We start from the raw sequence: 24756 nt of genomic DNA on the forward strand, positions 1-24756 counted from the left end.
GAGAATTTAGCATCCCTCATCAGAAATGAACAAATGCATCAGGGAGAAAAATAGTAATAATATAGTTGAACTCAACAACTACATCAACTAACTGGATATAAATGGCATTTATGGACTACTTCATTCAACAACAGAAGAATACACATTTTTCTCCAGCCCACATGGAATATTCACCAACACAGACCACATTCTGGGCCATAAAACACACCTTACCAGATTTAAAAGAATAGAAAACATACAATGTCTGCTTTCAGACCACAGTGTAATTAAACTAGAAATAAATAACAGAAAGACAACTGGAAAATTGTAAAATACAAGGAGATTGAACAATACACTTTTAAATAACACATGGATCAAAAGAAATCTTGAGAAGTTAAAAACATTTTAAACTAAATAAAAATTAAAACAACTTATCAAAATTTATGGGATGCAGAGAAAGTAGTGTTTGAAAGGAAATTAAAGCATTGAATACATATATTGAAAAAGAAGAAAGATCTAAAATCAATAATCTAAGTTTCCACCCAACAAAAGAAAACCAAATTAAGCAAAATTAGAGAAAAAGAAAGAAACTTAATGAAACTGAAAACAAGAAATCAATAAAGAAAATCAATTAAACCAAAAGCCAGTTATTTCAGAAGATCAATGAAATGGCTAAGCCTCTAGCCAGGCTAAGAAAAAAAGACAGAGGACAAAATTTATTTACATCAGAAACGAAAGAGAGCACATCACTATATATCCTATGGATATTATAAGGAAAATAAAGGAATATTAAAAACAACTTTATACCCACAAATTTGATGACTTAGATTAAAAGGACCAATTTCTTGAAAGATGCAATCTGCTGAAACTCACACACAAAGAAATAAGACAATCTGAATAGGACCATATTTATGAATGAAATTTAATCAATAATTAATTACCTTCCAAAACAGAAAGCACTAGGCCCAGATGATGAATTCTATCCGCTGGTGAATTCTATCAAACATATAAGGAAGAAATTATACCCACTCACTACAATCTACAGAGGGAATATTTCCTAACTCATTCTGAGACCAGCATTACCCTAATACCAAAACAAGACAAAGATATTATAAAAAAAAGAAAACTACAGACAAGTATCTCTCATGAACATAGATGTAAAAATCCTCAACAAAGTATTAGCAAATAAAATCCAACAGTGTATAAAAAGAATTATACATCATGACCAAGTAATATTTATTCCAGGTACACAGGTTTGGTCCAACATTTGAAAATCAACTAATACAATCCAACACATCAACAAGCTAAAAAAGAAAAATCACACAATCATATCAAAAGATGCATAAAAAAGCCTCTGACAAATTCCAATATCCATTCATGACAAAAACTCTCAGTAAACTAGAAACTAGAGAACTTCCTCAAATTGAACATTGTATCCAAAAAAAAATCTACATTTTACATACTTGATGATGAGAAAGTTGAAGCTTTCCCACTAAGATCAGGTACAAGGGAAAGATGTCCCGTCTTAATCACTTCCTCTCACCCCTCCTTTTCAACATTGTAATGAAAGTTCTAGCTAATGAAATAAGACAAGAAAAGGAAAATAGAAGGTATATAGGTTGGAAAGAAAGAAGTAATGCTGTCTTTGTTCACAGATGATATTACCATCTATGCAGAAAATTGGAAAGAACAGACCAAAAAAATCTCCTGAAACGAGTAAGTCATTATAGCAAGCTTACAGGATGAAAGATGAACAAACAAGAGTCAATCGCTTTCCTGTATACTTGAACAAATTGAATCTGAAACTTAAAACACACTATAATTTATATTAGCAGCCAAAAAAGTGAAATACTTAGGTGTAAGTCTAACAAAATATGTGCAAGATCTCTATGAGGAAAATTACAAAACTCTAATGAACAAAATCAAACAAGAACTAAATAAATGGGGATATATACCATGATCCCAGAGAGAAAGACTCAATATTGTCAAAGTGTCAGTTCTTCTTAACTTGATCTATAGATGAAATGCAATCCAAGTAAAAAATCCCAGCTAATTATTTTATGGGTACTAAATACTAAATGATTCTAAAGTTTATACGGAGAGGCAGAAGACCCAGAATAGCCAACACAACACTGAAAAAGAACAAAGCTGGAGGACTGACACTACCCAATTTTAAGACTTACTATAAAGTTACAGTAATCAATACAGTGTGGTACTGAAAAAAAAAATAGATACATAGATCAAAGGAACAGAAGAGAGAGCTCAGAAACAGACCCACAGAAACTGACCTTTGACAAGACAGCAAAGGCAATACCATTTAGCAAATACAGACTTTTCATTAAGGGTGCTGGAAAAACTGGAAATCTACATTCAAAAAAAATCGAGGCATATACCTTATATCCTTCATAAAAGTTAATTCATACTAGATCTAGACATAAATGCAAAACACAAAACTATAAAACTGGAAGATAACACAGGAGAAGACCTTGATGATCTTGGGTGTGGAAATGGCTTTTCAGACGTAACACCGAAAGCACTTATAAAGAAATAACTGATAAGCTGGACTTCGTTAAAGTTAAAAGTTTCTGCTCTGCAAAAGATAATACCAAGAGAATGGGAAGGCAAGTCTCAGGCAGGGAGAAAATATTTGCAGAAATGTATTTGATAATGGGTCATTATCTGAAATACACAAAGAACTCTTAAAAATCAGCAATAAGAAAGGAAACATCCTGATTTTAAAATGGGCCAAAAATTCCAACAAGCATTTCATCTAAAAAGATATACAGATGGAAAATAAGCATATGAAAAGATGTTCCATATCATATATCATCAGGAAAATGCAAATCAAAACAACAAGGAGATACAACTATTAGAATGACCAAACTCTGGAACACTGACAACACCAAATGCTCACAAGGATGCAGAGCAACAAGAACTCTCATTTGTTGCTGGTGAGGACGCAAAATCATACAACCACTTTGGGAGACAATCTGGCAGTTTCTTACAAAACTAAACATACCTTTACTACATGACCCAGCAATCACCCCCCACCCCGATATTTACCCAAAGAAGCTGAAAACGTGTGTCCACAAAAACCTGCACATGGATGTGAAGAGCAGCTTTTTTCATAATTGCCAAAAAGCTGAATGATGAATAAATCATGGTACAGATAATGGAATATTATTCAGCATTAAAAAGAAATTAGCTATCAAGCCATCAAAAGACATTTGGGAATCTTAAATGCATACGACTAACTGAAAGCAGCCAACCATTCATGCTGTATGATTCCTACGATATGACATTCTGGAAAAGGCAAAACTACGGAGACAGTAAAAAGATCAGTGGTTGTCAGAGATGTAGGGGAGGGGAAGGATGAACAGGCAGAGCACAGATGACTATTAAGGCAGTTAAACCACTCTGTATGATGCCAAAATGGTGGGTACTATCATTATACATTTGTCCAACCCTACAGAATACACAACATCAAGAGTCAATCATAATATAAACCATGGAGGTTGGGTGACAATGACAGTCAATGAAGGCTCAACAAGTATAACAGATATAACTCTGACGGGAGATGCTGATCATGAGAGAGGGGGGCATGTTTGGGAGGCAGTAGATATACGGAAAATCTCTGTTCCTCCCCCTCAATTTTGCTGTGAACTTAAAAATGCTTTAAAAAATCAAGGGGGTCAGAACAGAGTAAGTCATTAGGAGAACAACAGAAGCTGGAGTAAGAGGGATAGCGTTGCAGGTTGCACAAGAACTCAGTTTTACCCTGAATGTGATGGGAAGACAATGAAAAGACATGCTCTAATTAATGTTTCAAGATAATAATAATATAGGGTGGTTTTGTTTTTTGTTTTTTTTTTTTTTTTGCTTGTTTTCTTTTTTAATGTCTGAGGACCAGGGGAAAACAAGAACACATAGGAGAATATTTAAGTTCAATATTGCCTTCAGATCTAGGCAAGACGGTCACTTTGAAGAACCTCTATATTTCAAACACAGACACACACAATAAATCTGTTAAGGAAGAAATGCCTGCTTTTGTCATTCTGAAACTAGTATAAGAAGCTGACACAGTTCTAAACTCTATCATAATTCTAGATAGCCATCCTTGTAATCAACCATCCTGGCTCCAGAGAACACTTCTCTACGTCTTCCATCCTGTCTTTGAAAAAGAAAGAGTATTAAGAATAAGTGTGGGTTAAGCCATTACTCACATATGAGACGAAAACTGCTCTGGAATGAAGGGAGGGTTTGCGTTGCAGAAGCCTTTAAGTAAACAACAGAAAATTAAAGTCCTTCCTTACAGATAGCATAAATTCAATACTTGCATCATTTTCTAGTAGTGCCAAGAGCTCACTGTCTTGCTTCTTTCCAGAAGAAAGATTTCAGAATTCATGATTCCAGAAACATGTTATTGTAATTGCAGAGAAACAAAATGAGCCACTCCAAAATGTGTCTGTTCGGCTTGAGGATTATTTGGGGCTGATTGTTTTTAAGAAACAAAAGACCTAGGAAGAGTTTTTACTTCCTCAACTGCCGAAAATAATTTGTATAAAGAACCTGGTCCAGTAAGAGGACTGTCACCAGAGATACAACAACAGAGGATATGAGCTAAGTGCAGGTAGGGGGAACGCAGCAGGGGCTGGAGCCAAAGTCCTCTCTGCACTTCACTGTCTCTGGCACAGCAAACATCTGTTTTCCCATCTCCACGTGAACTGCCTTTGAAGTCTCCAACTCTACCCCCGTCTCCTCTCAGATGGCATATTAAGCCTCAGTTGTCTAACTTACCCCTGGGGCCCATAATCTCATGGAACCCACATTATTAAATTTTATTTTCTCCTGTTGATCTGTCTCATGTCAATTTAATTCTTAGACCAGCCAGGAGAACCTAGAAAATGCAGAAGAATGTCAAGAATTCAATGTTTTTGGCCAGAGGAATTAAATGGATAAAGTTGTCATTTACCGAGACTTATTTGGCTATTAAAAAAAAAAAAAAAAGTTTAGGTAACTGTTAAAAAAAAACAACCGCGGGACACTTTCTCTGTATTTTCTCTTAAGAGGAATGACAGAACAACAGTACCCATCACAGAACTACTTCACCAGGGTGATAAGACAAATGTCAAGTGTTTTGAGTTCCTTAGAGGAAAACATTCTGTAAACACAAACTGGAATTGTTATCTTGATGTCACATTTATGACAGTTTTCCAACATTTCTTAGAGTATATGTTCCATCTAGATTATTTGCTGATACCAACACTGTGCTAACAGTGCCAGAGAAAGACTCAAACAGAATGCAAGCCTCAGAAACCAAGTTTCTTTGGAAAAACTTCATTTGATTTTTGGAGAAACTTAGTAAAACTTGACTGAGTATCTTGGTAACAAAAACAACAGGGAAAAAAAGCGGGTAAATGTAACATCTGTTCCTGTCTTGTTTCAATTTAGTCAAAATATTCCAAACATTTGATTTCTTTTTGTAAAAATACGAATATATTTTTATATATTCTGAAGTGTGCTACGACTTGCAGATGCCCAATTTCATCCCCAGATGTTAATATTGTACTTACCAGTTGCACGACTTGGACAAGGAATTTAACATCTCCAGCCCTCTGCTCCCTCGTCTTTAAAAAACAGGGAAAACTCTGGTACTTACATCACTGAATTATTGTGGAAATTAAATAAGTTCTGTTTAAGTTCTTCTTTTAAAAGAGTGGACAGTAATATACCTTCCAAGGCCTTCAGAAGGCCTTTACTGTCCTGTCTATCCTGGTGATAACGTGGTGTCCGAGGTCCACCGAGAACCCGTCTCATGACCCGTGAGGCTGCACATGCTGTCCTTCTGCTTGCCCTTCCCCTTCTCTTTCCCACCCTGCTGCATATTCCAGATTCAAATCCCCCACCATCTTCTCAGGTTATCACTGCCCTCTTTCCTGGCAAAGGTGACTGTTTCATAATTACCCGGTTATTTGTTTCATAAATACTTATAGAAGGTCCACCATTATTCAATGTTCTAGAATTCTTCTGTTTTTGAGTTTATTCAAAATTTATCTTAAAAAATCTAAATGTTTATATTTTGACCTTCTTTACTCTTCATCTTTTTACCATCAGTCCAAACCCAGTTTGCTGAATGAATGAAAAGAAGACTGGAATGCCACCATTTCCACATTTCCATTTCTTTCTTTCTTTGGGGGTTATCTGTTCAATTGATTCATAATATTTCCCACTCAAAAGATTAAAACCAGGGCACTATAATTCATCACAAAGAAAGCAACGCTTCAGTGCTGGACAAAGTGTACTATCAATTATTTTTCTAAGAAGGTATAAGATAAATGCAGTAAAAAAAAAATGTTGTTACAGGGAAGATAAGTAAGAGTATTCAAAAGAACACTTACTATCAAAAAATTGTAAGAAAGGGCACGATATTCAATTTAATTATGCTTAGTAGAGCTGATAAAGCCTAAACCTTGCATCATAGATAACGTGCCCAATATACATCCAAAAGTTTGAGGCTTGATAAATTCCTTCAACCTTTTTCTGGATTAAAGTTATCTTCTCTTCCACTTGTTCTTTTTTTTCATCTCTGCCTAGAGGCACTTCTGGTACAGTCAGAACCACAGAGGTTTTAACATTACCAGTAATTAGAAAGAGGAGACCTTACGGCCAAATACCTCTAATAAGAGCAATAATAAGAGTGAAAAACAGCAACAATGATAACAAAATCTATCAAGAAAGAAAATCATAGGCAGCGATCTTTGAGTGCTTACCATCCGCCAGGCACTGTGCCCACTGGGGGAGCAGGCGACCACGGTGGTACCACAGCTGCCACTTCCCCCCACACGCCAGGGCTGCGCTCCCCTGATGTCTGTGTCTCCCTGATAAGAGGTACGCACCCCTTCTTAAATTCCTACTGTGGTACTCGGTATGTGTTTATTGAATGATGAATGACATTTTATTTAATTTTTTCATCTTTTTCCAACCAAGACTTGTTCACTCTTGCTAAATAATTTTCACAATGTCTGAAGGATCCGTAACCCCATTCTCTCTATCCCCATAACTGTCGTCTTTACTGATACCTCGAACTAAAAAGTAGGTTCCAAAGTAATATCCTAAAGATCACTTATGAATTTTAAAATGTTACTTTTATGATGGTAATATCCTAGTCAAGATCATGAGTTTATGGCCTTAAGAAAAAGATTCAAAATCCCTGAAGTGTATTAATTTTTTTTCTCAATTTCAATCCCATCTTCTTTTCTAGACATTTTCATCTCCCCTCTTCCTTCTAAAACTCTTCTTCTGTTGCTCTCAGACAGGAATCCCTCCTTGAACCTCAACTATATATTGGTTCTTTGCCTCCCAAAGATCCTATGCATTTTACACATTCAAACATCTGTTCTCCCTGCTGGACCTCCTGGCCCTCTTCCTTTTATTCATTCTTTAAAATCCTGTACTAAACAAAAACATGGCAAAAGTCTAGAGATGACAGAAAAATTGTTCCAAACATGTGCAAGGCGTTCACACTGTCAGACTTCCTCAGGCGTGCTGTGGGGACGTGAATGGACTACTTGTCGATTCGTAGTTCTCAAAGCTGCTGGCTCTAAAGCCAGAAAGTATCACTGAAAAAAAGAAGGCATATCGACACAGATCTAGAGATGAAGACAAAGACAAATAGACAAGTAAATATAAAGGTACAGACGTAGATTCCAACTCTCAAAAACATGTAGGAGGTAATTTCAAAGAAAACATAATAAACCCAAAAGCAAATGGACAAAAATGGGTGAACCAACATATCATCAGGGCAAAGCCATGTCATACATGCCACCTGCATTCTTACTGGAGCTGAGGGAGGGGAAAAACAAAGGGAATCCAAAGTAACCCACTACCGCACCTCATGCAACATGGAAACAGACTAAAAATACTGCATACGTGTAAGTTTTGTCTCTTATAGAATAAGGAAGACTGAAAGCGTTTATGACAAAAGGTCTGTTCAGTCATGAACGTCATCTGGATACATCAGCCTGGATTTGTTTACCAAATACCCAAATGGATGAAGGGGGTACATGAACGGTATGGTGATGGATGGTAACTAGACCTTTGGTGGTGATCACTTTGTAGTATAGACAGACGTTGAATTACAATGCTGTATACCTGAAATTTATATAATGTTATATGTCGGTTTTACCTCAACTTTTTAAAAAAATATGACATTTGAAACAAGTCACACTAAAGATAAAAAAATGTCATATTGCCTTACTCAATTTTTAATGTCTGTAAATTATTACTAAAGATGTAAAATTCTTCCAAGAAATCCTAGATATGTGCTTTATCATGTGAACCATGACACATTCCCCATATCCACATAAAAATAAAATAATAAAATAATATCATTTATTGAGGATTTACTATATGCTAAGGTTTGTACTGTACCTTTTTAAAATTCATTACTTCACTTAATCCTAAAAATAATTTAATTAGATTGCCATAATTATTAGTATTTCTATTTTTCTTTGAAGGAAACTGGAGCAAGCTGACACAGGTGAAGAATCATACCCAAGATCAAGTCAGGAAGTGCAGAGACACAATTTGCACCCAGGCAGTCTGTCTCTTAAGTGGGAGCTGATTACACTACACTCTACTGCCTCACCCAACATATAAAATTTAATTATCCTTACTCTCTATTCTGTTTTTCTTTTCTTACTTGATTATAATTTAACATATTCCTTAAAAATTAAACACCTTTTCTAAGTCATTTGAATTTGACATATGCCACTGTGTGCCTTAGGATTTTTTTGGTTGTCTATTCCTGAAACCCACCTTACATAGTTTCAGCCAAAAAAGGGAGGCTGTATTTGGATACAAGAGTATCTCACAAAACACAAAATTGCAAAACTCTCCTGAAGAAAGGCCATGTGTAACCCAGGTAACTTTTTTACCTGCATCTACCCCTATCTTCTCTCTCTTCAGACTGGCTTTTTCTGTTTTTAATATAATTGGCAGATAGAAAATGGCCACCCTACAACATCCCAGGTTTCATTTTTTTCTGTTCAAATAGCCCAGAATGGAATAAAATCTCTTGTCCCAGATTTCTAAGAGAGAATCTGCTTTGGGTCAATTTTCTCAATCAGATCAAGGCACCAGAATTGAGGTCAGAGCCAGATGGTACAAAGGCAGCTTCAAGGGTCCAAACCTACACACCTGTGAAGTTGGGGGGGCAGATACCCACAGAAGTATACACCACAGTGATATTTATCACAAAACTTACGATAAATATTAGTCTCATGTAGAAAAGAATCCTGTATCAAAGGAACAAAAAATTTATACACAAGGAACTCAATCCCTTGAGATTACACATAAAGGTGATCAGAGTACACTACCCCAAAATATGCTACTTGAGCATAAAGATTATTTTGCACTGAAGGCAACTGAGAAAAAGCAACTGCAAGAAGAGCTCTCTGCCCTCCCTCATCTGTCTAATAGCAGTCTGTCTAAAGTAACTCTATCGTCCGTTAGTTTCACCCATATATTTACCTCCTCACTATTGACCACCCCTAGAAGCCCAAATCTCTTTTCCTTTGGACTTGTCACTTCTCTACAACTTATCATCCTTTGTTAAAATGGTCTATAAGCCCATGAATTGAACTGTTTCTTTGGGTCTTCACTTCTTTTCTAAGCCTCTATGCACATAATAATAAGCTATTAACATCAAATAAAATTTGTATTTTTTTCCTCCTATTAATGTTTTTTGCCAGCTTAATTCACAGACCTCAATTACTGAATGTGAAAGGGTAGAAGTTTTTTTTTTCTCCTTTACGGATATAAATATGGATCTTTAGATAGATACAGAAATACATAGATACCTGGAGCTATATCATCAAATGTTGATGTTGAAATTTTAATCACCAATCCAATCTGTAAATGTTGAATAAATATTAATATTTTCAGGATTAATCATATGAAATGTTCTGGAGAATAGGTTAGTCAAATCTAAATAGGTGTTAGAAATTCTGGGGAGATGAAAAAGGTAAGATTCCATTCTGTCCCATTAAAGTACTACTGAATCAAAGCATGACTAAGCAGATAGGGTGTAACACAATTTTTGTTGCTCATGCTGTTCAAGGAACTCAAGAGAAGTAACACTAAAACACCCTGGTTTAAAGAAAACAAATTTTAAAAATGCAGTGCAGTTAGGACGTGCTGATCTTGATCAACACATAAAAATCCAAATAGCCTTACATTCATGAACTCCCATAAGCAGAGTCTGTTCATATTCAACTGTAAGTGTGTGACTGAAGGAGGATCTTTTTCATGCTATTTCTCTACAGTCCGATCCCCAGAGTGCGTGCAACATTAACGTTCTCGTTTTTAGAGTATACAGCATACACCAAATCCCCGCTAAAAGAAAAGCGCCTCAATCCCTAATCTTTTCAATAGGCTCTAATGTAATATTTCCTCCATTGGAAATCATGGCACTTTATTTAAGGAAATCAGTCTGGCCAAGTGAGCTCCGTGGAGTGCAGCCTGCACAGACGTCAGTTCAAAGGATCAGATGTCAAAGTGCTCCCTCTAATGTCCCTTAATCATCACTCCGATTAGTGCTTGAATAGGACTGTGATTAAAAACGCTGCTGCCATTGTCTACCTATTCAGACGGCTAGCATTCTACGTGGGTTCCACCGATTAGTGCTTGAATAGGGGAGCGATTAGAAAGACAGCTGCCATTGTATGCCCATTCGGAAAACAGCAAAACTCGCATATTTATTTGCTATGAGCACCAAATAAATGTTTTGCAAAGGTAAAATATACCATTAGGCTTGAAAGACAATTTAGCTGATTTCTTTTGTTCAAAGCATTCTATTTTCCCATATGCAAAGATATTTCTTATTTGCAAATACAGTAATATGCTTCATTAATATCTTTTAAAATATACATATTTTGTTTTTATAGAGATAGTCTTAACACACATCTGCTTTATTATATAGTACTTATTGACCTACAATACATCTTACAATTCCAGTTTAATATTTATGACTATGCAAAGAATTTCTGTATAAACAAGTCAATCCATGTTGGTCCCCAATCTTTTGGATTCCCTTCTCAATATTCTTGGACTAATACGTAATTCATATGAACAACTTCTCCAAAGAGAAACTTCCTTGTCAAACGTTTAGGAAAAATGTTTCACTCCTGAGCCACTCTAAGGGAGGGGGCTTATCTCAGGTTAGTTCCCTGCAGTCGCTCACACAGCAGCACCAGCCAGGGTGAAGTCCCCATGACAACGAAGAGCTGTAGACTGATGAAACCGGGCAGGACCAAGGTGTAATACTGAAGCTTTTTGGAGAAAGCCAAGTATGGCAGAAAAAAAAAAAAAATCACTGGAAGATAATGTATTCCAACTTTATCCATGTATTAGGCAGTGCTCAAAAAACCTGGTGTCTCCATTTCTCTCTGTCTCTGTGTTTCTCTCTCTTTCTCTCTCTCTCTCTCTCACAAACACACACACCCAAATTTGCTGCCAGGAAATTTCTGGGCAATGCAGAAAATGCTCTGTCTTCCATTACCATCCTTAATATCTTCCTGTTTATTACCCTTCTATATTCTTTCAATATTTAGTTACTCTGGTCTGTATCCACTGTCATGCTGGACCTACACATGCAGTAACAGAAACATGGCATCAACCCATCAGTGCTAAACAATAACGGTTATAGAGGATCATACACATATAAATGCCAGGAACTAAGTATAGTATGCAAATTGGCTTATTTAATCCTAACAACCACCATATCAGGTAGATGTTAATACCATCCCCACTTTATAGAAGAGGAAATGCGGCAGGAAGAGATTAAGGAATTTACTCAAGGTCACACAGCTGCCAATAATTGAACCCAATTAGTTTATCTCTGTAACTCACTCTTAACCAAGCTTTTATTCCACTGTCTTCTTTCATAAAAACCAAACCTCAAAGATAAGGAAGCTCGCCTTAAAGGGAAAGTTTTCTTTCTTTTATGAATAAAGCTAATTGAAACATACCTCACTTAGGAAGAAGTTTTTCCAGTTCAGTTTAAACCCTGACTAGATAACTATACTCCATTATAAGTCACAATAAAGTTGGTTAAAAACAAGATACCGAGCCACCACTTAACCATCATAAAATTTCAAACTAAAGAAGGGCAAAATAAAAGTAAGAGGGCTGATGGCTGACAATCACAAACGAGTTTAATTTGTGTGTCACGTGGATGTGAAGAAAGCTGCGATCAGTCTGAAATAAATAATTAAAGCAAAGCTTTCTTGTAGCAGCCTCAGGAAATCAAGAGTTAATGCTTTTCTTCTTTTTAGTCAATTAACATTTTATTACATATTTTGCCTGGAGAATAAATCTCTGACAATACTATGTGTGGAATGACCAAGAAAACACATATATTCAAAGGCAGAACCTAATATATGGCAAAATTCTGAATTACAGCATGTGGCAGTGTGTGCTTTCTTACTGAGATGACATGCACTTCTCTTAATAAAATAGAATGCGGAACTTTTTAATAAGTGTAATTATTCACAGCATCACTGTCATTGCCACTTGTACGACTCCCTGCTGAAACCTTCTGTCACATCACGTTGTACTTCTCACTCTCTGCACTTCAGCCACGCAGCACTAAGACTGTTCAAATACCTTTAGTTCAACATCCTCCCTCATCTCAGGTGTTCCCAGCATATGGTGTGCACTCTGGCGGGATCCTTCTTTTTCTTTCTCTTCTTCATCTATATTTTCAGCTTACATTCTGTTCCTCAGGGAGGTCGATCTTAAATCCCGACACCAGGTTACATACTTCAGTCATAATTCTTGTGCTTGGCTACACGTACAACGCTTGGCTGTGAATAAGTTACATGCCTGTGTGAGTGACTTCAAGTTCTCAGGGCAAGAAAAGTGTCCCTTTCTCCACCAGTTTTCACAGTGGCTGGCACATACTACATTTTCTGTTAATGTTTTGTAAGTAATGAAACTATAATTCAGATTTCAAGCAAATATTTATACCATAAATATTTGGTAAAATAATTTATCTGTAGTAGAGTTGTATAAATAAGGAAAAATGTGATGCAGTATATTAATTCTTTAAAAGATTCACTGCTACAGTAAGTGTCTTATTTCCAGCCATTAGATTAATGTCCCCAAATGGTCAGGATATGCTCTTTATAGAGTTCATACTTCATATACAGAAACCAATCAATGATTTCATATTTTAATTACAGATTCAGAGTATACTTTGTGTTCTTAAAGAAATTGCAATTACCCAAAATTCTTTTGAAATCTGTACCTACACTTTAAGATTTCTATCAAAAATGCCTGCCCATAAGCAGTATGCTACCATATTAAAATAAACACTCTGTGTCAGAATTTATATGGCAGAAGATCCTACTCCAATTTCAAAATTACAAGGTCTGCATAAGTCTAAATGACCACAGGCAAGATTTTAGGCTCAGAATCCCTGTTCTACTTGAAGTTCTATACTCTGACAACAGGATTTTTATGTAGTCACATTCAACAGTATATTTTTTCTCTGTCAATTTTTTCCCTATGCTCTGAACTGTTACGCTTGCATTTTCTTTTAAAGGTCAAATACCTTCTTACAGTTAATGTCTCTCCTAACACCACACAAAATATTAATTACTAAATGTATACAGTAATAATTTTTAACTTTGGTAGAAGTATGGAAGAGACTATCCAATAAAGATCACCTAAAATACACTTATTTAAAAACAAACTTATTTTTTCTAATTCATTACAGTGTTCCCAAGAACTGCAGCAGGATAACTGCTGTTAAAATATAAATGGTAAAAGCATACCAGATTAATGATTCCCAAAAAATCCAATAATGCATACTATGTGGCAGCATTACTGGGAAATGAATGTAATGACCAGGGAAGTTCACCCAGTGAGATAGCCAGTTCTGGGGCCACTGTGCCATCTACGGTCATCTGAGTCCCTGCTGCCGACTGGCAGTTGCTACCCAAGTTTAAACACTGCGCTGGTACCTCCAGGACAGTGGAAGCCCTGTCGCTAGCAGCTGTTTTCAGGGCCAGTGCTGGGGTGAGGTAAGTGAGGCGTGTACGGAACAAAACTTAAGGAGGCACTGGCTCTCAGAGTCCTGCAGGTACTGTCTGTCTCAGCTTCCCAGCACAGGGTTCTGCATGGCTTTGCCTGGCCTCACACTTCTTTCTTTAGTCTCTCTGACCCAAAATAGGAGCTTACCCTACCCTGTCTTCCTGCCCCAAAAGAGCTCACGTGAGAACCTGCTACATGCAGAATAGGAGATAATCATCAACTCTGTTAAATCCAAATTCAAAAATCAGACTTGACGAAATAGGGGATGCTTTACCGTAATTCTTCCTCCTTCTTCCTAAAATCTGCACGTGTCAGGCAGCAAAGACACTGGGTTTCATTTCCTAAAGGAAAGGACGTATGCACAGAAAGCAGCGATGCAGAGTTTCTATGAGACACAGGATGTCCGAAGTCAGATTTCCAAGGAAACTTGAAGAACCTGAGTGACAGGCAGTGGATTTAGGAGGAAATGTGTGATGAGCTCAAAGAAAATTTTATTCTCCACTCCCTCTTTCCCATCTAAACTATATAAATATTTTAAGAATGGAAAAGACACAATGAGAATCAAAAGGAAAGGGAAAGGTCCAGAAATGTCAGCAGATCCCAGAGAAACAGGATCAGTGCTGGGTTCCTCCCGCTGGACACAGGGGGATGACACACACTAGCCAGGTGCATGAAAATCATAGGCTGGAGGACCTGTCACTCACTAACTAGATGAAGCCCTGGGAGGAGGTGACCGAACCATGAAGTTCCCCAAGCGCCAGGGTTAAGAGGAACATTGGAATGATTGTCATGTGTTCCAGAGTGGCTTCAAAGTAGAAGAGAGGTGGAGGACGGGAAGGGACCTGGTGAATGAGAATGTAGGATGACTCCACATGGCCCACGATGGTTATTAGTAGAAAGATGTCATGAAGAATCAGCTGGGCTCACCTCATCTACCACATCTGCCACCAAATCCCCGGAAACTCAGATGTCAGCTCCGAGAAATAAAGGGGAACAGGGGACAAACAGGGAAAGAAGAATCCTGACAGTGACAGTGACTGCACTTCCACTCTTCAAGAAGCTCAAAATGAAAATTAAGTTCAGTCATAGGAAAATAAGAAAGTTCTATTTCCTGCAAGCCTGAGTTTCTAGTCTGACATGTGTATTCTCTACACAAACAATGTATTTTTCACTCACTGAAGAAAGCATTAAGTTGCAAAGAATTTTGGTTTTGGTTATTTTTTATTATTATTCCAGAAACTCCTTCAGGCATTGAGTCTATTTTTGGAAGAAAGCTATTGTCAGCAATCAGGAAAGCAAGCTCAAGCTTGAGAAGTTGTTCTAAAATATGGTATAAGAAGAGGCCAGGGCACAATAGGGATTGCTTCCTTACCGTGAATCTGGTCAAAAACCCATTTAATTTTGGAGCTTAGAAACAGAAATCCATACTGTGAATTTGATATGTACCAACATTGAGACCTGCATTCTACATCAAGTTTAACAGAACCAAGCGGCTGGGTATCCGAGCAAGAATGATTCCACCTTCCCTGTCTGAATGAGATTAGATGAGTAATAACTTTATTACCCATGCGGATTTCAGCCCTTAATAGTCACGCAAATTTGAGAAGGAAAAATGGATCCAGCAGAAAAGGCAAACTATAAGGATAATTTCCAAAGTACGAAAAATAACCACATTCAGAAATCAGGTGTTAGAGGGAAAACACACTGCCCTCTCCTTCCTGGCAGGAACTCTCCCACCGCTCCCGTGGTCCTCATCTCGCCCGCAGAGCGCTTCTTGGCGAAGTTACGGTCTACGCCTGCCCTTGCTGTGCTGGTGCTCGGTGCCAAGCTGCGCCAGGGGCAAAAGGAAAGTGGCGTGCATTTCCACACGCATGTTTTAGAATATGCTACGTATTTTTGTATTATTTATATATTTTTGTACGATTTGTATTTTTGTATCCTTTACCTTGATTTCTGAGTCCCTTGGTGCCCCTTTACATTTTTCACCTGAGGCCAGTGCCTCACTTGCTTCTGCCTAATTCCTGCCCAAAGGTCCCCAAAGTCTACCCTCCACGCTCTTCCTGGATAACCCTACCCACAGGCTTTTAATCACCCACATATATGCTGATTATTCAAAACTCTTCATCTCCATTCTTGACCCCTTTACTGAGCTACAACTTTTAAACTAAACAAGATGTCCTACAGGTATAAGAAACTCAAAAAAATCCCGAGCTGAATATATTATTTCTCTCAATTTATCCTCCAAACAACTCAACGCACACAGTCAACTCCCAAGTCATATTTATTTTACCTCCTGTTATGGACTAGATGTTTGTGTTTTCACAAAGCTCACATGCTGAAATGCTAACCCTCAACGTGATGTTACTAGGAGAAGGGCCTTTGGGAGATGTTTAGGTCATGAGGGCGAAGCCCCCATGAATGGGAATTAGTGCTGTCAAAGGGGCTCCCGAGAGCGCCCTCATGCCTCCTGCCATGTGAGGACACGGCCAAAAGCCAGTCACCCACGAATGAGGAAGCAGGCCCCCCCGAGATACTGAATCTGCCAGTGCCTTGATCTCGGACTTTCCAGCCTCCAGGAGTAGGAGAAATAAATGTTTCTTGTTTAAGCTCCCCAGTCTACGGTATTTTTGTTACAGCAGCAGCAAATAGACTGAGACACCCCTGAATGTGTCCGGGCTTACTCCCCCTCCTGCACTCCCATTGCCCCTGGTCTCCATCCTTGTCTACACCAGTCCCAGAATCCTGGCCTCCCGTCTTCCTCCTTAAACCCAACTTCCACACTGGAAGTTAGACTGACTCAGCTAAAGGCAAATCTGACCAACTCACATCGATAATTAAAATTCCTTCATGATGGATTCTTTGAAAGATTACTATTCATTGATATTTCTGTCTTCTTAAAAAAATAGATTACCTTTTTGGCAAGGCCTATATCATATTCCTCTTTATTCCAGAATGCTAAGTGGCACGACGCCTGGCCCACTGTAAACAGGCAATAAATGCAGAAGCAAAGTAGGGACTACGACTGTGAAGTTCACACACGGGAAAAAAAATGATTTATCAAAACCTATATATTACTTTAGTCATTTCCTAGAAGGAAAAGAGTCAATGATATATTTTTACTTACTTATTTTTAAAAGTCTGTTTAAAGAACTCAGGGGCCAGACTGCATGGGTTCAACCCCCAGTTCTACTGCTCAGTTGTGGAACCTTGGACAGGTTTCTTAAGCTTCCCTCGTCTACGAAAGGAGATAAAATATAGCACCTACTTCACAGGGTGGTTCTGAAGCTTCAATGAGCTCCTTCATAGAAAGCACTTGAAACATAACTGCATTCAGCAAATTCTTAATATACCTTATGATTTATTTTTATTTATTTATTTATTTTTACTTCAAGCACCTACTATGTGCCATGGGTAAAAAACAAATTAGCTAAAATTGTCAAAAACAAATGTCTAATGATTGGCTGTGTTTAACTGCCTTGCCTTTTTATTTTCACCCAGGATTAGTTTTCCGATTTGTAACATTTTCTGGTCTCCAAAAATTACTAATGGAAAATGAGTATAAAATATTTATGTAATTAGGACAGTTCAACATTTTCAAAAATGGTAACAGTAAACAGCAGTTATGGAACACCTGCCTAAAAGATACTGGAAATAAATGCTCCGTGCTTCATTAACCAGTAAAAACACATTTGCCAGTTTAAATCCCCTACTGAATTCAGAATTTCTAATTATTACTCGAATGGTATTAACTTGGCAAAGAAAGAAATCCTTGGGTAAAAAAATTCAGAACTGACATTCTTAGGGTGATTTTACAGGCCAAACAGATGTCTATTTCCTAAGACACCCATAAACAAATAATATATTTTGTTAAGACTAAATGTGATCTATTTTATTAGAAAATTTTAGACTACTTATGTTGCAGATTTTATTCACCTTTGAGTGGCATTCAGTACAGTGCCTGATAGACAGTTGCTTCCAGGACCAAAGTGGAAACAAAGAAGAGAGGCAGATGGAGGACCCTAGGACTTCAACCCATCTCACAACTCTGATGCAGAAATGCAAAGAGTGCTAAGTTAGTGATTACCTGGGTCAAATCAAAACAGCAAACTGTAAAGCCAAAGCAAAATAGTTAGAGATTCAAACACAATAAATATACATAAATAGGACCTTTATATTTGGTGGTCAGTTAGTTGGCTGAAAAAACGAACTTTTTAGCTGTCTTCAGAAATGATGGAAGATCACTGCTCACAAATGTGACAACCATTACAATCTACATTTTCCTTAACTGTGATGTGTCTATTTTCTAATAATTTTATTTGTGTTGCTAGGAAGGCCAGGTAAGGTACTGGAAAGATCTGTAACCAAACTCAGGTTTGGTTTCTTGCCACTGGAAAGCCAATACTCAACAGACAGAGTTGGCTGGGAAAGGAAAGCTTGCTTTTTTCAGGAAGTCAGCTACCTGGGGATATGGTGGATTCATCACCAAAAACAACTCTGAAGATTCTGCATTTTTAAAGGGAGAATCATTTGGGTAGGGGATCAGACTCTTTGCTATCTTCCACAGTATGCAGACTTTTTTATGACTGGTTAGTGGTGAGATAACAGGACAGTGTTCCAGAAATCTTGTGCTCAGCCTGGAGTTACCATCCTCTACCTGGGGAAAGGGGGAGCTTGGTTCTTACAGAAGAACTCAAAGGTATTATTACATATATCCCTTGAGGAGGAACCAGGCCCCTGCCCCAGGTTGCACTATTATTCCTGACTGCTCCTCTCTCCTTTCTGCATTCCCTCCCTTCCCTGATAAGCCATTGTTTGAATCTACCCTTTGGAACTCAGAGAAGGTCAAAGAGGCTGAATGAAACCTATTTCCTACAAACAAGAAATGGGGGACACAAAAAGGATTTGTACCCAGGAGGGCCCCACAGTCTTGTCCTATTTCAAAAGGACACTACATTCAAGATGACCAGAATTCTACACACGGCTGCAACACTAAGTAATTTTAATGAGTTTAAGTAAATAATTTAACGTTTTCAGCACAATCCTCCTCATCAGTAAAATGAAGAAACAAATCAGAGCTGTCCGTTCAGATCATGGCAGAAACTAAATGCAACATGCAAAGGTACCCTTCAAATTGCACAGCGCTACACAGGCAGACAGACAACGCTTCTACCCAGTGTGTAAAGACTGTGTAACATAAGGGTCAGACTCATTCAACAGATATTTGGTGAATACCAACATTTCTTGAAGCAGGGGACATAGCTTATGAAACAAAACATATGACGAATAAAATACAGAAATCTCTGCCCTTTTGGTTTATATTCTAGTGGAAAAAGACAACATATCAGTGAGCAAAAAATTGAGTATATCGGTGATGAGTGCTATGGAAAAAAAAATTAAGCAAAAAAAAAAAAAAAATCTAAGGAGAGCTCGGTAGGGTAAACTGTATGTACACTCTCTCAAATTCGTATATTGAAGTCCTGACCCCCTAGTACCTCAGAATGTAACTGCATCTGGAGACAGCCTTCAAAGAGGTAATTAAATTAAAATTAGGTCTTTGAGTGGGCTCTCCATGGTATATTGGTGTCATTGTAAGACGAAATTTGGACACAGATGGAGGGAAGATCACGTGAAGACAAAGGGAAAAGACAGCCATCTACAATGAAAAGGGAGGCCTCAGAAAAAAATCGGCCTTCTGACACCTTGATCTCAGCCAGACCCCCAGCCTCCAGAGCACTGAGAAATAATTTCTCTTCCTTGGGCCACCAGTCCGTGGGCCTCTGTAAAGGCAGCCCTGGCAAACTAACGCAGGTATCAAAAAATATTGTCAAAGATCCTGCCAAAGGTGCTGTCAAACTGTTTCCCTAGGAATTTGCACCAATAAATATATATTTAATGGAGAAAGCCCATCTCACCATATCTGCCAATTATATGGAATATGATAAAATAAGAATTGAATTTACAATTCAATTTACAGGGTAATTTACTGAACTGAATTTACAGGGTAATATTATGGAATAAAAATGCTAATTTCCACAAAATAATAATAATAACAGAAACAACAATCATAACAGAGAAAGCCTCTCTTCCTAAACAAACAGTTTAAAAATCTATAAATGGGACCTTAGAGAATTTATCTAATTTATCTGGAGCACAGTTCTTGCACCTTTAAAATGAGAGATTTAGACTTGATAGCCTTTAAGGGCATTGTAAGTTTGAAAATCGCATGATTCTTTTTTCAGTGCCTTTCAATTGTTCACATCATTATACAGGATGATGACTTACAGTCGGTCTGTTCCTTTATCTAATTTGGACCACAGGAGTGTCCTTCCAGAGACCTCTAGTACACTGGCACAGCAGAACGCAAAGCCCAGGGTACTGGAGCAAGGAGACTGAACTTCAAATCCAGGTCTGAGAGTAAGTGGCAGTGTTACCAGCTCATGTTGTTTTCTCTATATTTCTATTTCTTTTTTTATTCAAAAACCTTTTTTGGTTGGTCAGTGACAAAAAAAAAAAATTAAATCAGATATATACAAATGCACATGTGCACATACCCTCAATTCCTATCCAGAAAGAGCTCATGTGTAGGAAAGAAAAAAAAGTACATAAAAATAAACTAAAATCATTATACTAAACAGTATATATAAACAAAGTACTGAAAGAACCACTGGTAAATAAGCTAATACTATTAATTGCCTTGCTACTTACTTTGAGAAAATTACTTTTGGAGAAATTAATTTTGGGAAATCAGGTGAAAAGGAAATTACTTTCCCAACTGAAAGATGTCTACCCTCTAAGATAGCATCTTTAGCATTGCCTTTAAGGTTGTACTTAACCTGCATTTATGGCTGAACAAGCCCAGCCCTGTAATCATTTCACAGCCCCAATTAAATATGTTCCAAAAACCAGTAACCTCAGAGATTTTTGCTCCTGAACCTCCCCTGGGAATATAAGATGCTCACATTGAACACCTAGTGTTCACCTGTTCCTCAAAAGCATATTGTACAACAGTTCGTATGTAGCAGTACACGCTCCTTCAGTTGAATTATATCTGTAACAGGAAAACTCTTCTGCATCACTGTGTCATTACAAAACACTTTTAAGAAAAAGTTTATAGATTTTTGAGAAAAGAAATTTCGGCAACAAACTAAATTTATATGAGTTTTAACTTTTTTAATAGATATCTTAAAGAGTAAAATTAAACACATTTTTGAGATTATTCAAATACAAAATATTTAAAATATTTTTTTAAATGCAGCTGCATTTTACATATATGCAATTATATTTCTAAGTACATGTAAAATCAGGTCATACAGTGTATGGAATGAGATTATTTTCAGCATGAAAGCATGTATCAGTGGTACTTACAGAGCAGTTCTTATCAGGATTTCTTTTCCAATGTCTCTTGTCTGATTTCTTTGCCAAAGTGGAACGCAGAGTTGCATGAGACTGTGTCCGAGGATTTAAAGCCAGGATACTCTGAAGACAACGCAGACAAAGAATAAACATATATAAATAGGCTGGCATTTTTAAAAACTCAAATTTTACTTTAAGATTCTCCACACATACCCCAAAGACATATACCAAAAAATACTGTTTTTCCTTCTACTATTGTAGTTCCACAATAAACTTATCTAAAGTAATCATTTACTAGGTGACATCCTGGCTGGTTTTATAAGATTATTTATTAAGGATAATATGAAGGACTTCAAAAACGTGTAAAACATAATAAATGAATCTTTAATAAATTTTATAATTAGTATTCTTAGATGAGAATGAAATCAGAAAAGAGGCACTTTGTTCCAGATTTGATTTAAACTAGTCATAACACTCTCCACTTTAAGTTTTTAAAGTTGTACGCATGGCTTTCACATGCATTATCTAATTTAATTTACAAACAGCTACTAGTGTCTCAAAATTTTGGGTGAGCAAATAAATCCACTGTGGTTAAGTGACCTGCTCAAGACCTCACAATTAATATGCAGAAGGGGTTGAATTAGGACTCAGTTCTTTTGAGTGTTGGGCTTACATTCAAATTCATCCCAAGATGAAGCCTATACTCCACTGTGACTCTCTGCGATATAAAGCACAAGAGAAAACCTGTTTAACCACGTGGGTAAAGCAGCATCTGAGTAATTCAACAGAGAGTTAATTTCAAAGCCCTGTCTTAAGCAAGGCTTTAAAACATAACCACTAGAAGTTTTCCAGAATGGTGGTTTGAGGACCTCTGCAGATTAACGCCCCAGCAGGACAAATACAACTGATGAAAACTAGTAAAAATAATCCTTTGAAGTCTTCAAAACTGTCTTCAAGTCAAAGAGCAAATGAAGAAATATTTATTCAAGAAACATCTACTAAAACTTGGTAAGAATGGTGGAGGGTGTGTGGCATTTGAAGTATATAGTATGTCCCCACCCTCCATGTTCCCAGTGCAGCATGGCAGAAATTCTTCCTCAGGGGAGCACAGCCAAGAATCCAGGGCTTTCTCTGCCCGCAGCCTTCAGTTGTTGTTAACTGAAATGTTCAGTTTTTAACAACAACAACAAAAATTATAAGACATTCAAAGAAACAGGATTGTGTGATCCATACACGAAAAAAAGCAGACAACAGAAATTGCCTTTCAGAGGGTCCAGGTATAAGGTTTAACAAAAACTTCAAAGCAACCATCATAAGAAAGATACACAATAACAGTAACTCATCAAATAGAGAATATTCATACAAAGATAGAAATTATTTTTTAAAATTCTAGAAATATAAACTATAATAACTGAAAAATCTGCTAGAAGGGTTCAATAGTATATTTGAATTTTCAGAAGAAAGAATCAACAAACTTAAAAAGAAATCATAAGAAATTATGCAATCTAGCAAATAAACAGAAAAAAAAGAGTTTATTAAAAAATTGACAGAGCCTTAAAAATACATCATTAGGCATACCAAAATGTAATGAGATATCAGGAGAGAAAAGAAAAGACAAGAAAATATACAAGAAGAATAATGGCTGAAAACTCGATTTAAAAAAAAGACAGAAAAAAAATTTAACTCTATGTCCAAGAAGTTCAACAAATTTAAAGTAGGATGAATGCAAAGAGGTCCACACATAGACCGTATTAATAAAAATGCTAGTGCTCGCTTCAGCAGCACACATACTAAAATAAAAATGCTAAAAGTCAACGCCAAAGAGAAAAATCTTGAAGGCAGAAAGATGACTCATACGTACAAGGAAATTCCAATAAGTTTAACAGTTAACTTCTCATCAAGAATAACATATGTGAGGAAGTAGTAAGAGAGATTTTCAAAGTGTGAAAAGAAAAAAAAAATGTCTACTAAGAATCCTATACTCAAGGCAGAAGAACAAAAAGGAAATAAATTTGAACAACATTGTAACCACTTACACCTAACAGGTATCTATGACTACACTCCACCCAACGCATGTTCTTCTTCTCAAGTGTACACAAAACATTCTCCAGGCTGTAAAATAAGCCTCAATGAATTGAAAGGATTAAATCATACAATGCAGTTCTCCAACCACAATGGAATGCAATTACATAACAGTAACAGAAAGAAATCTGGGAAATTCACAAACAGCATACATGAACATAGTAAACATTGTGCTGTGCTGAGAGATGTCAGTTACAATATACCACATGTTGTATGATTCCATTTACATATAATGCCCAAAATAGGCAAATCTACAGAGACAGAAAGTAGACTGTGGCTGCCAGCAGCTGGGGAATTAGGGGCAAAAGGGACTGCTAAAGAGTTTATGGTTTCTTTTTGGGTGATGAAAATTGATTTTGGTGATAGTAGCACAACTATGAATACACTAATTGCCTTTGTGTTTTTTTTTTTCTTTTCTTTTTTGGCTATCATATGTTTATTTTATTTTTCTTTTTTATTGAAATATAGTCAGTTTACAATGTTGTGTCAATTTCTGGTGTACAGTATGTTTCAGTCATACATACACATACATATACTCCGTTTTCATTACATGTTACAAGATTTTGAATGAAGTTCCCTGTGCTATACAGTTGAAACTTGTTACTTACCTATTTTATATATGGTAGTATCTGCAAATCTCAACCTCCCAATTTACCCCTTCCAACCCTTTCTCCCCTGGTAACTGCAAGTTTGGTTTCTACGTCTGTGTGTCTGTTTCTGTGACTAAAAGCCTTTGAATTCTACACTTCATACAGGTGAATTGTGTGGTATGTGAATGATATCTCAAGAAAGCTTTTACCAAAAAATAGTAATAATAATAACCATTAAATTTTACACTCAGTGCATTTCACTGTATACTGCATTCATTCTAATACACATTATTGGGGCATATTTTGTCAGCCCAATATAAATGAAGACTGTGTTTAGAAATTGCTATAAATGATGAACCTGATATTTCTTCGAATTACCAATTTAGATGTCTATATCTTCTGGACAAGAAACATACAACAGAGCTATGAGTTTTAAAATGTTTATTCCTTGTGATGAGATAATGCCAAAGCAACCTAATAATAAGAGCCAACATTAGAAAATGTAAGTAACTCACTTTTATACAAAAAACTTGAAAACATTCTTATTATAAAACAGATGCAGTTTTTGTTTGTTTCATTATTCAATCCAAACCATTACTAATCTCATACATTGATTCAAGCTAATAAGTAAAAATATGACATTTTTAAAGGTAGT

At 36.8% G+C, this 24756-nt stretch overlaps 1 protein-coding gene and 1 long non-coding RNA gene across 5 annotated transcripts in view; both read right to left on the reverse strand.

Annotated features, from left to right (window-relative positions):
• The window catches only part of DPYD (dihydropyrimidine dehydrogenase), a 720433-nt gene that overhangs the window by 661722 nt on the left and 33955 nt on the right, over positions 1-24756 (reverse strand). For all 4 annotated transcript variants that reach the window (XR_004322677.1, XM_032487157.1, XM_032487158.1 and 1 more), the window contains exon 2: positions 21442-21552. Coding sequence is in view for 3 of the 4 variants with exons in the window: in XM_032487157.1 (XP_032343048.1) it covers positions 21442-21552 (111 nt within the window). In the remaining variant the exon portion in view is untranslated. The remainder of the gene's footprint in view (positions 1-21441; positions 21553-24756) is intronic.
• LOC116665898 lies at positions 1714-18772 on the reverse strand. Its single transcript, XR_004322678.1, has 4 exons — positions 18759-18772; positions 15249-15251; positions 3228-3233; positions 1714-1888 (listed from the first exon to the last, which is right to left on the reverse strand). It is a non-coding gene; the product is annotated as an uncharacterized LOC116665898 (long non-coding RNA).

Source organism: Camelus ferus, chromosome 9 (genome assembly GCF_009834535.1).
Source record: "Camelus ferus isolate YT-003-E chromosome 9, BCGSAC_Cfer_1.0, whole genome shotgun sequence".
NCBI lineage: Eukaryota > Metazoa > Chordata > Mammalia > Artiodactyla > Camelidae > Camelus > Camelus ferus.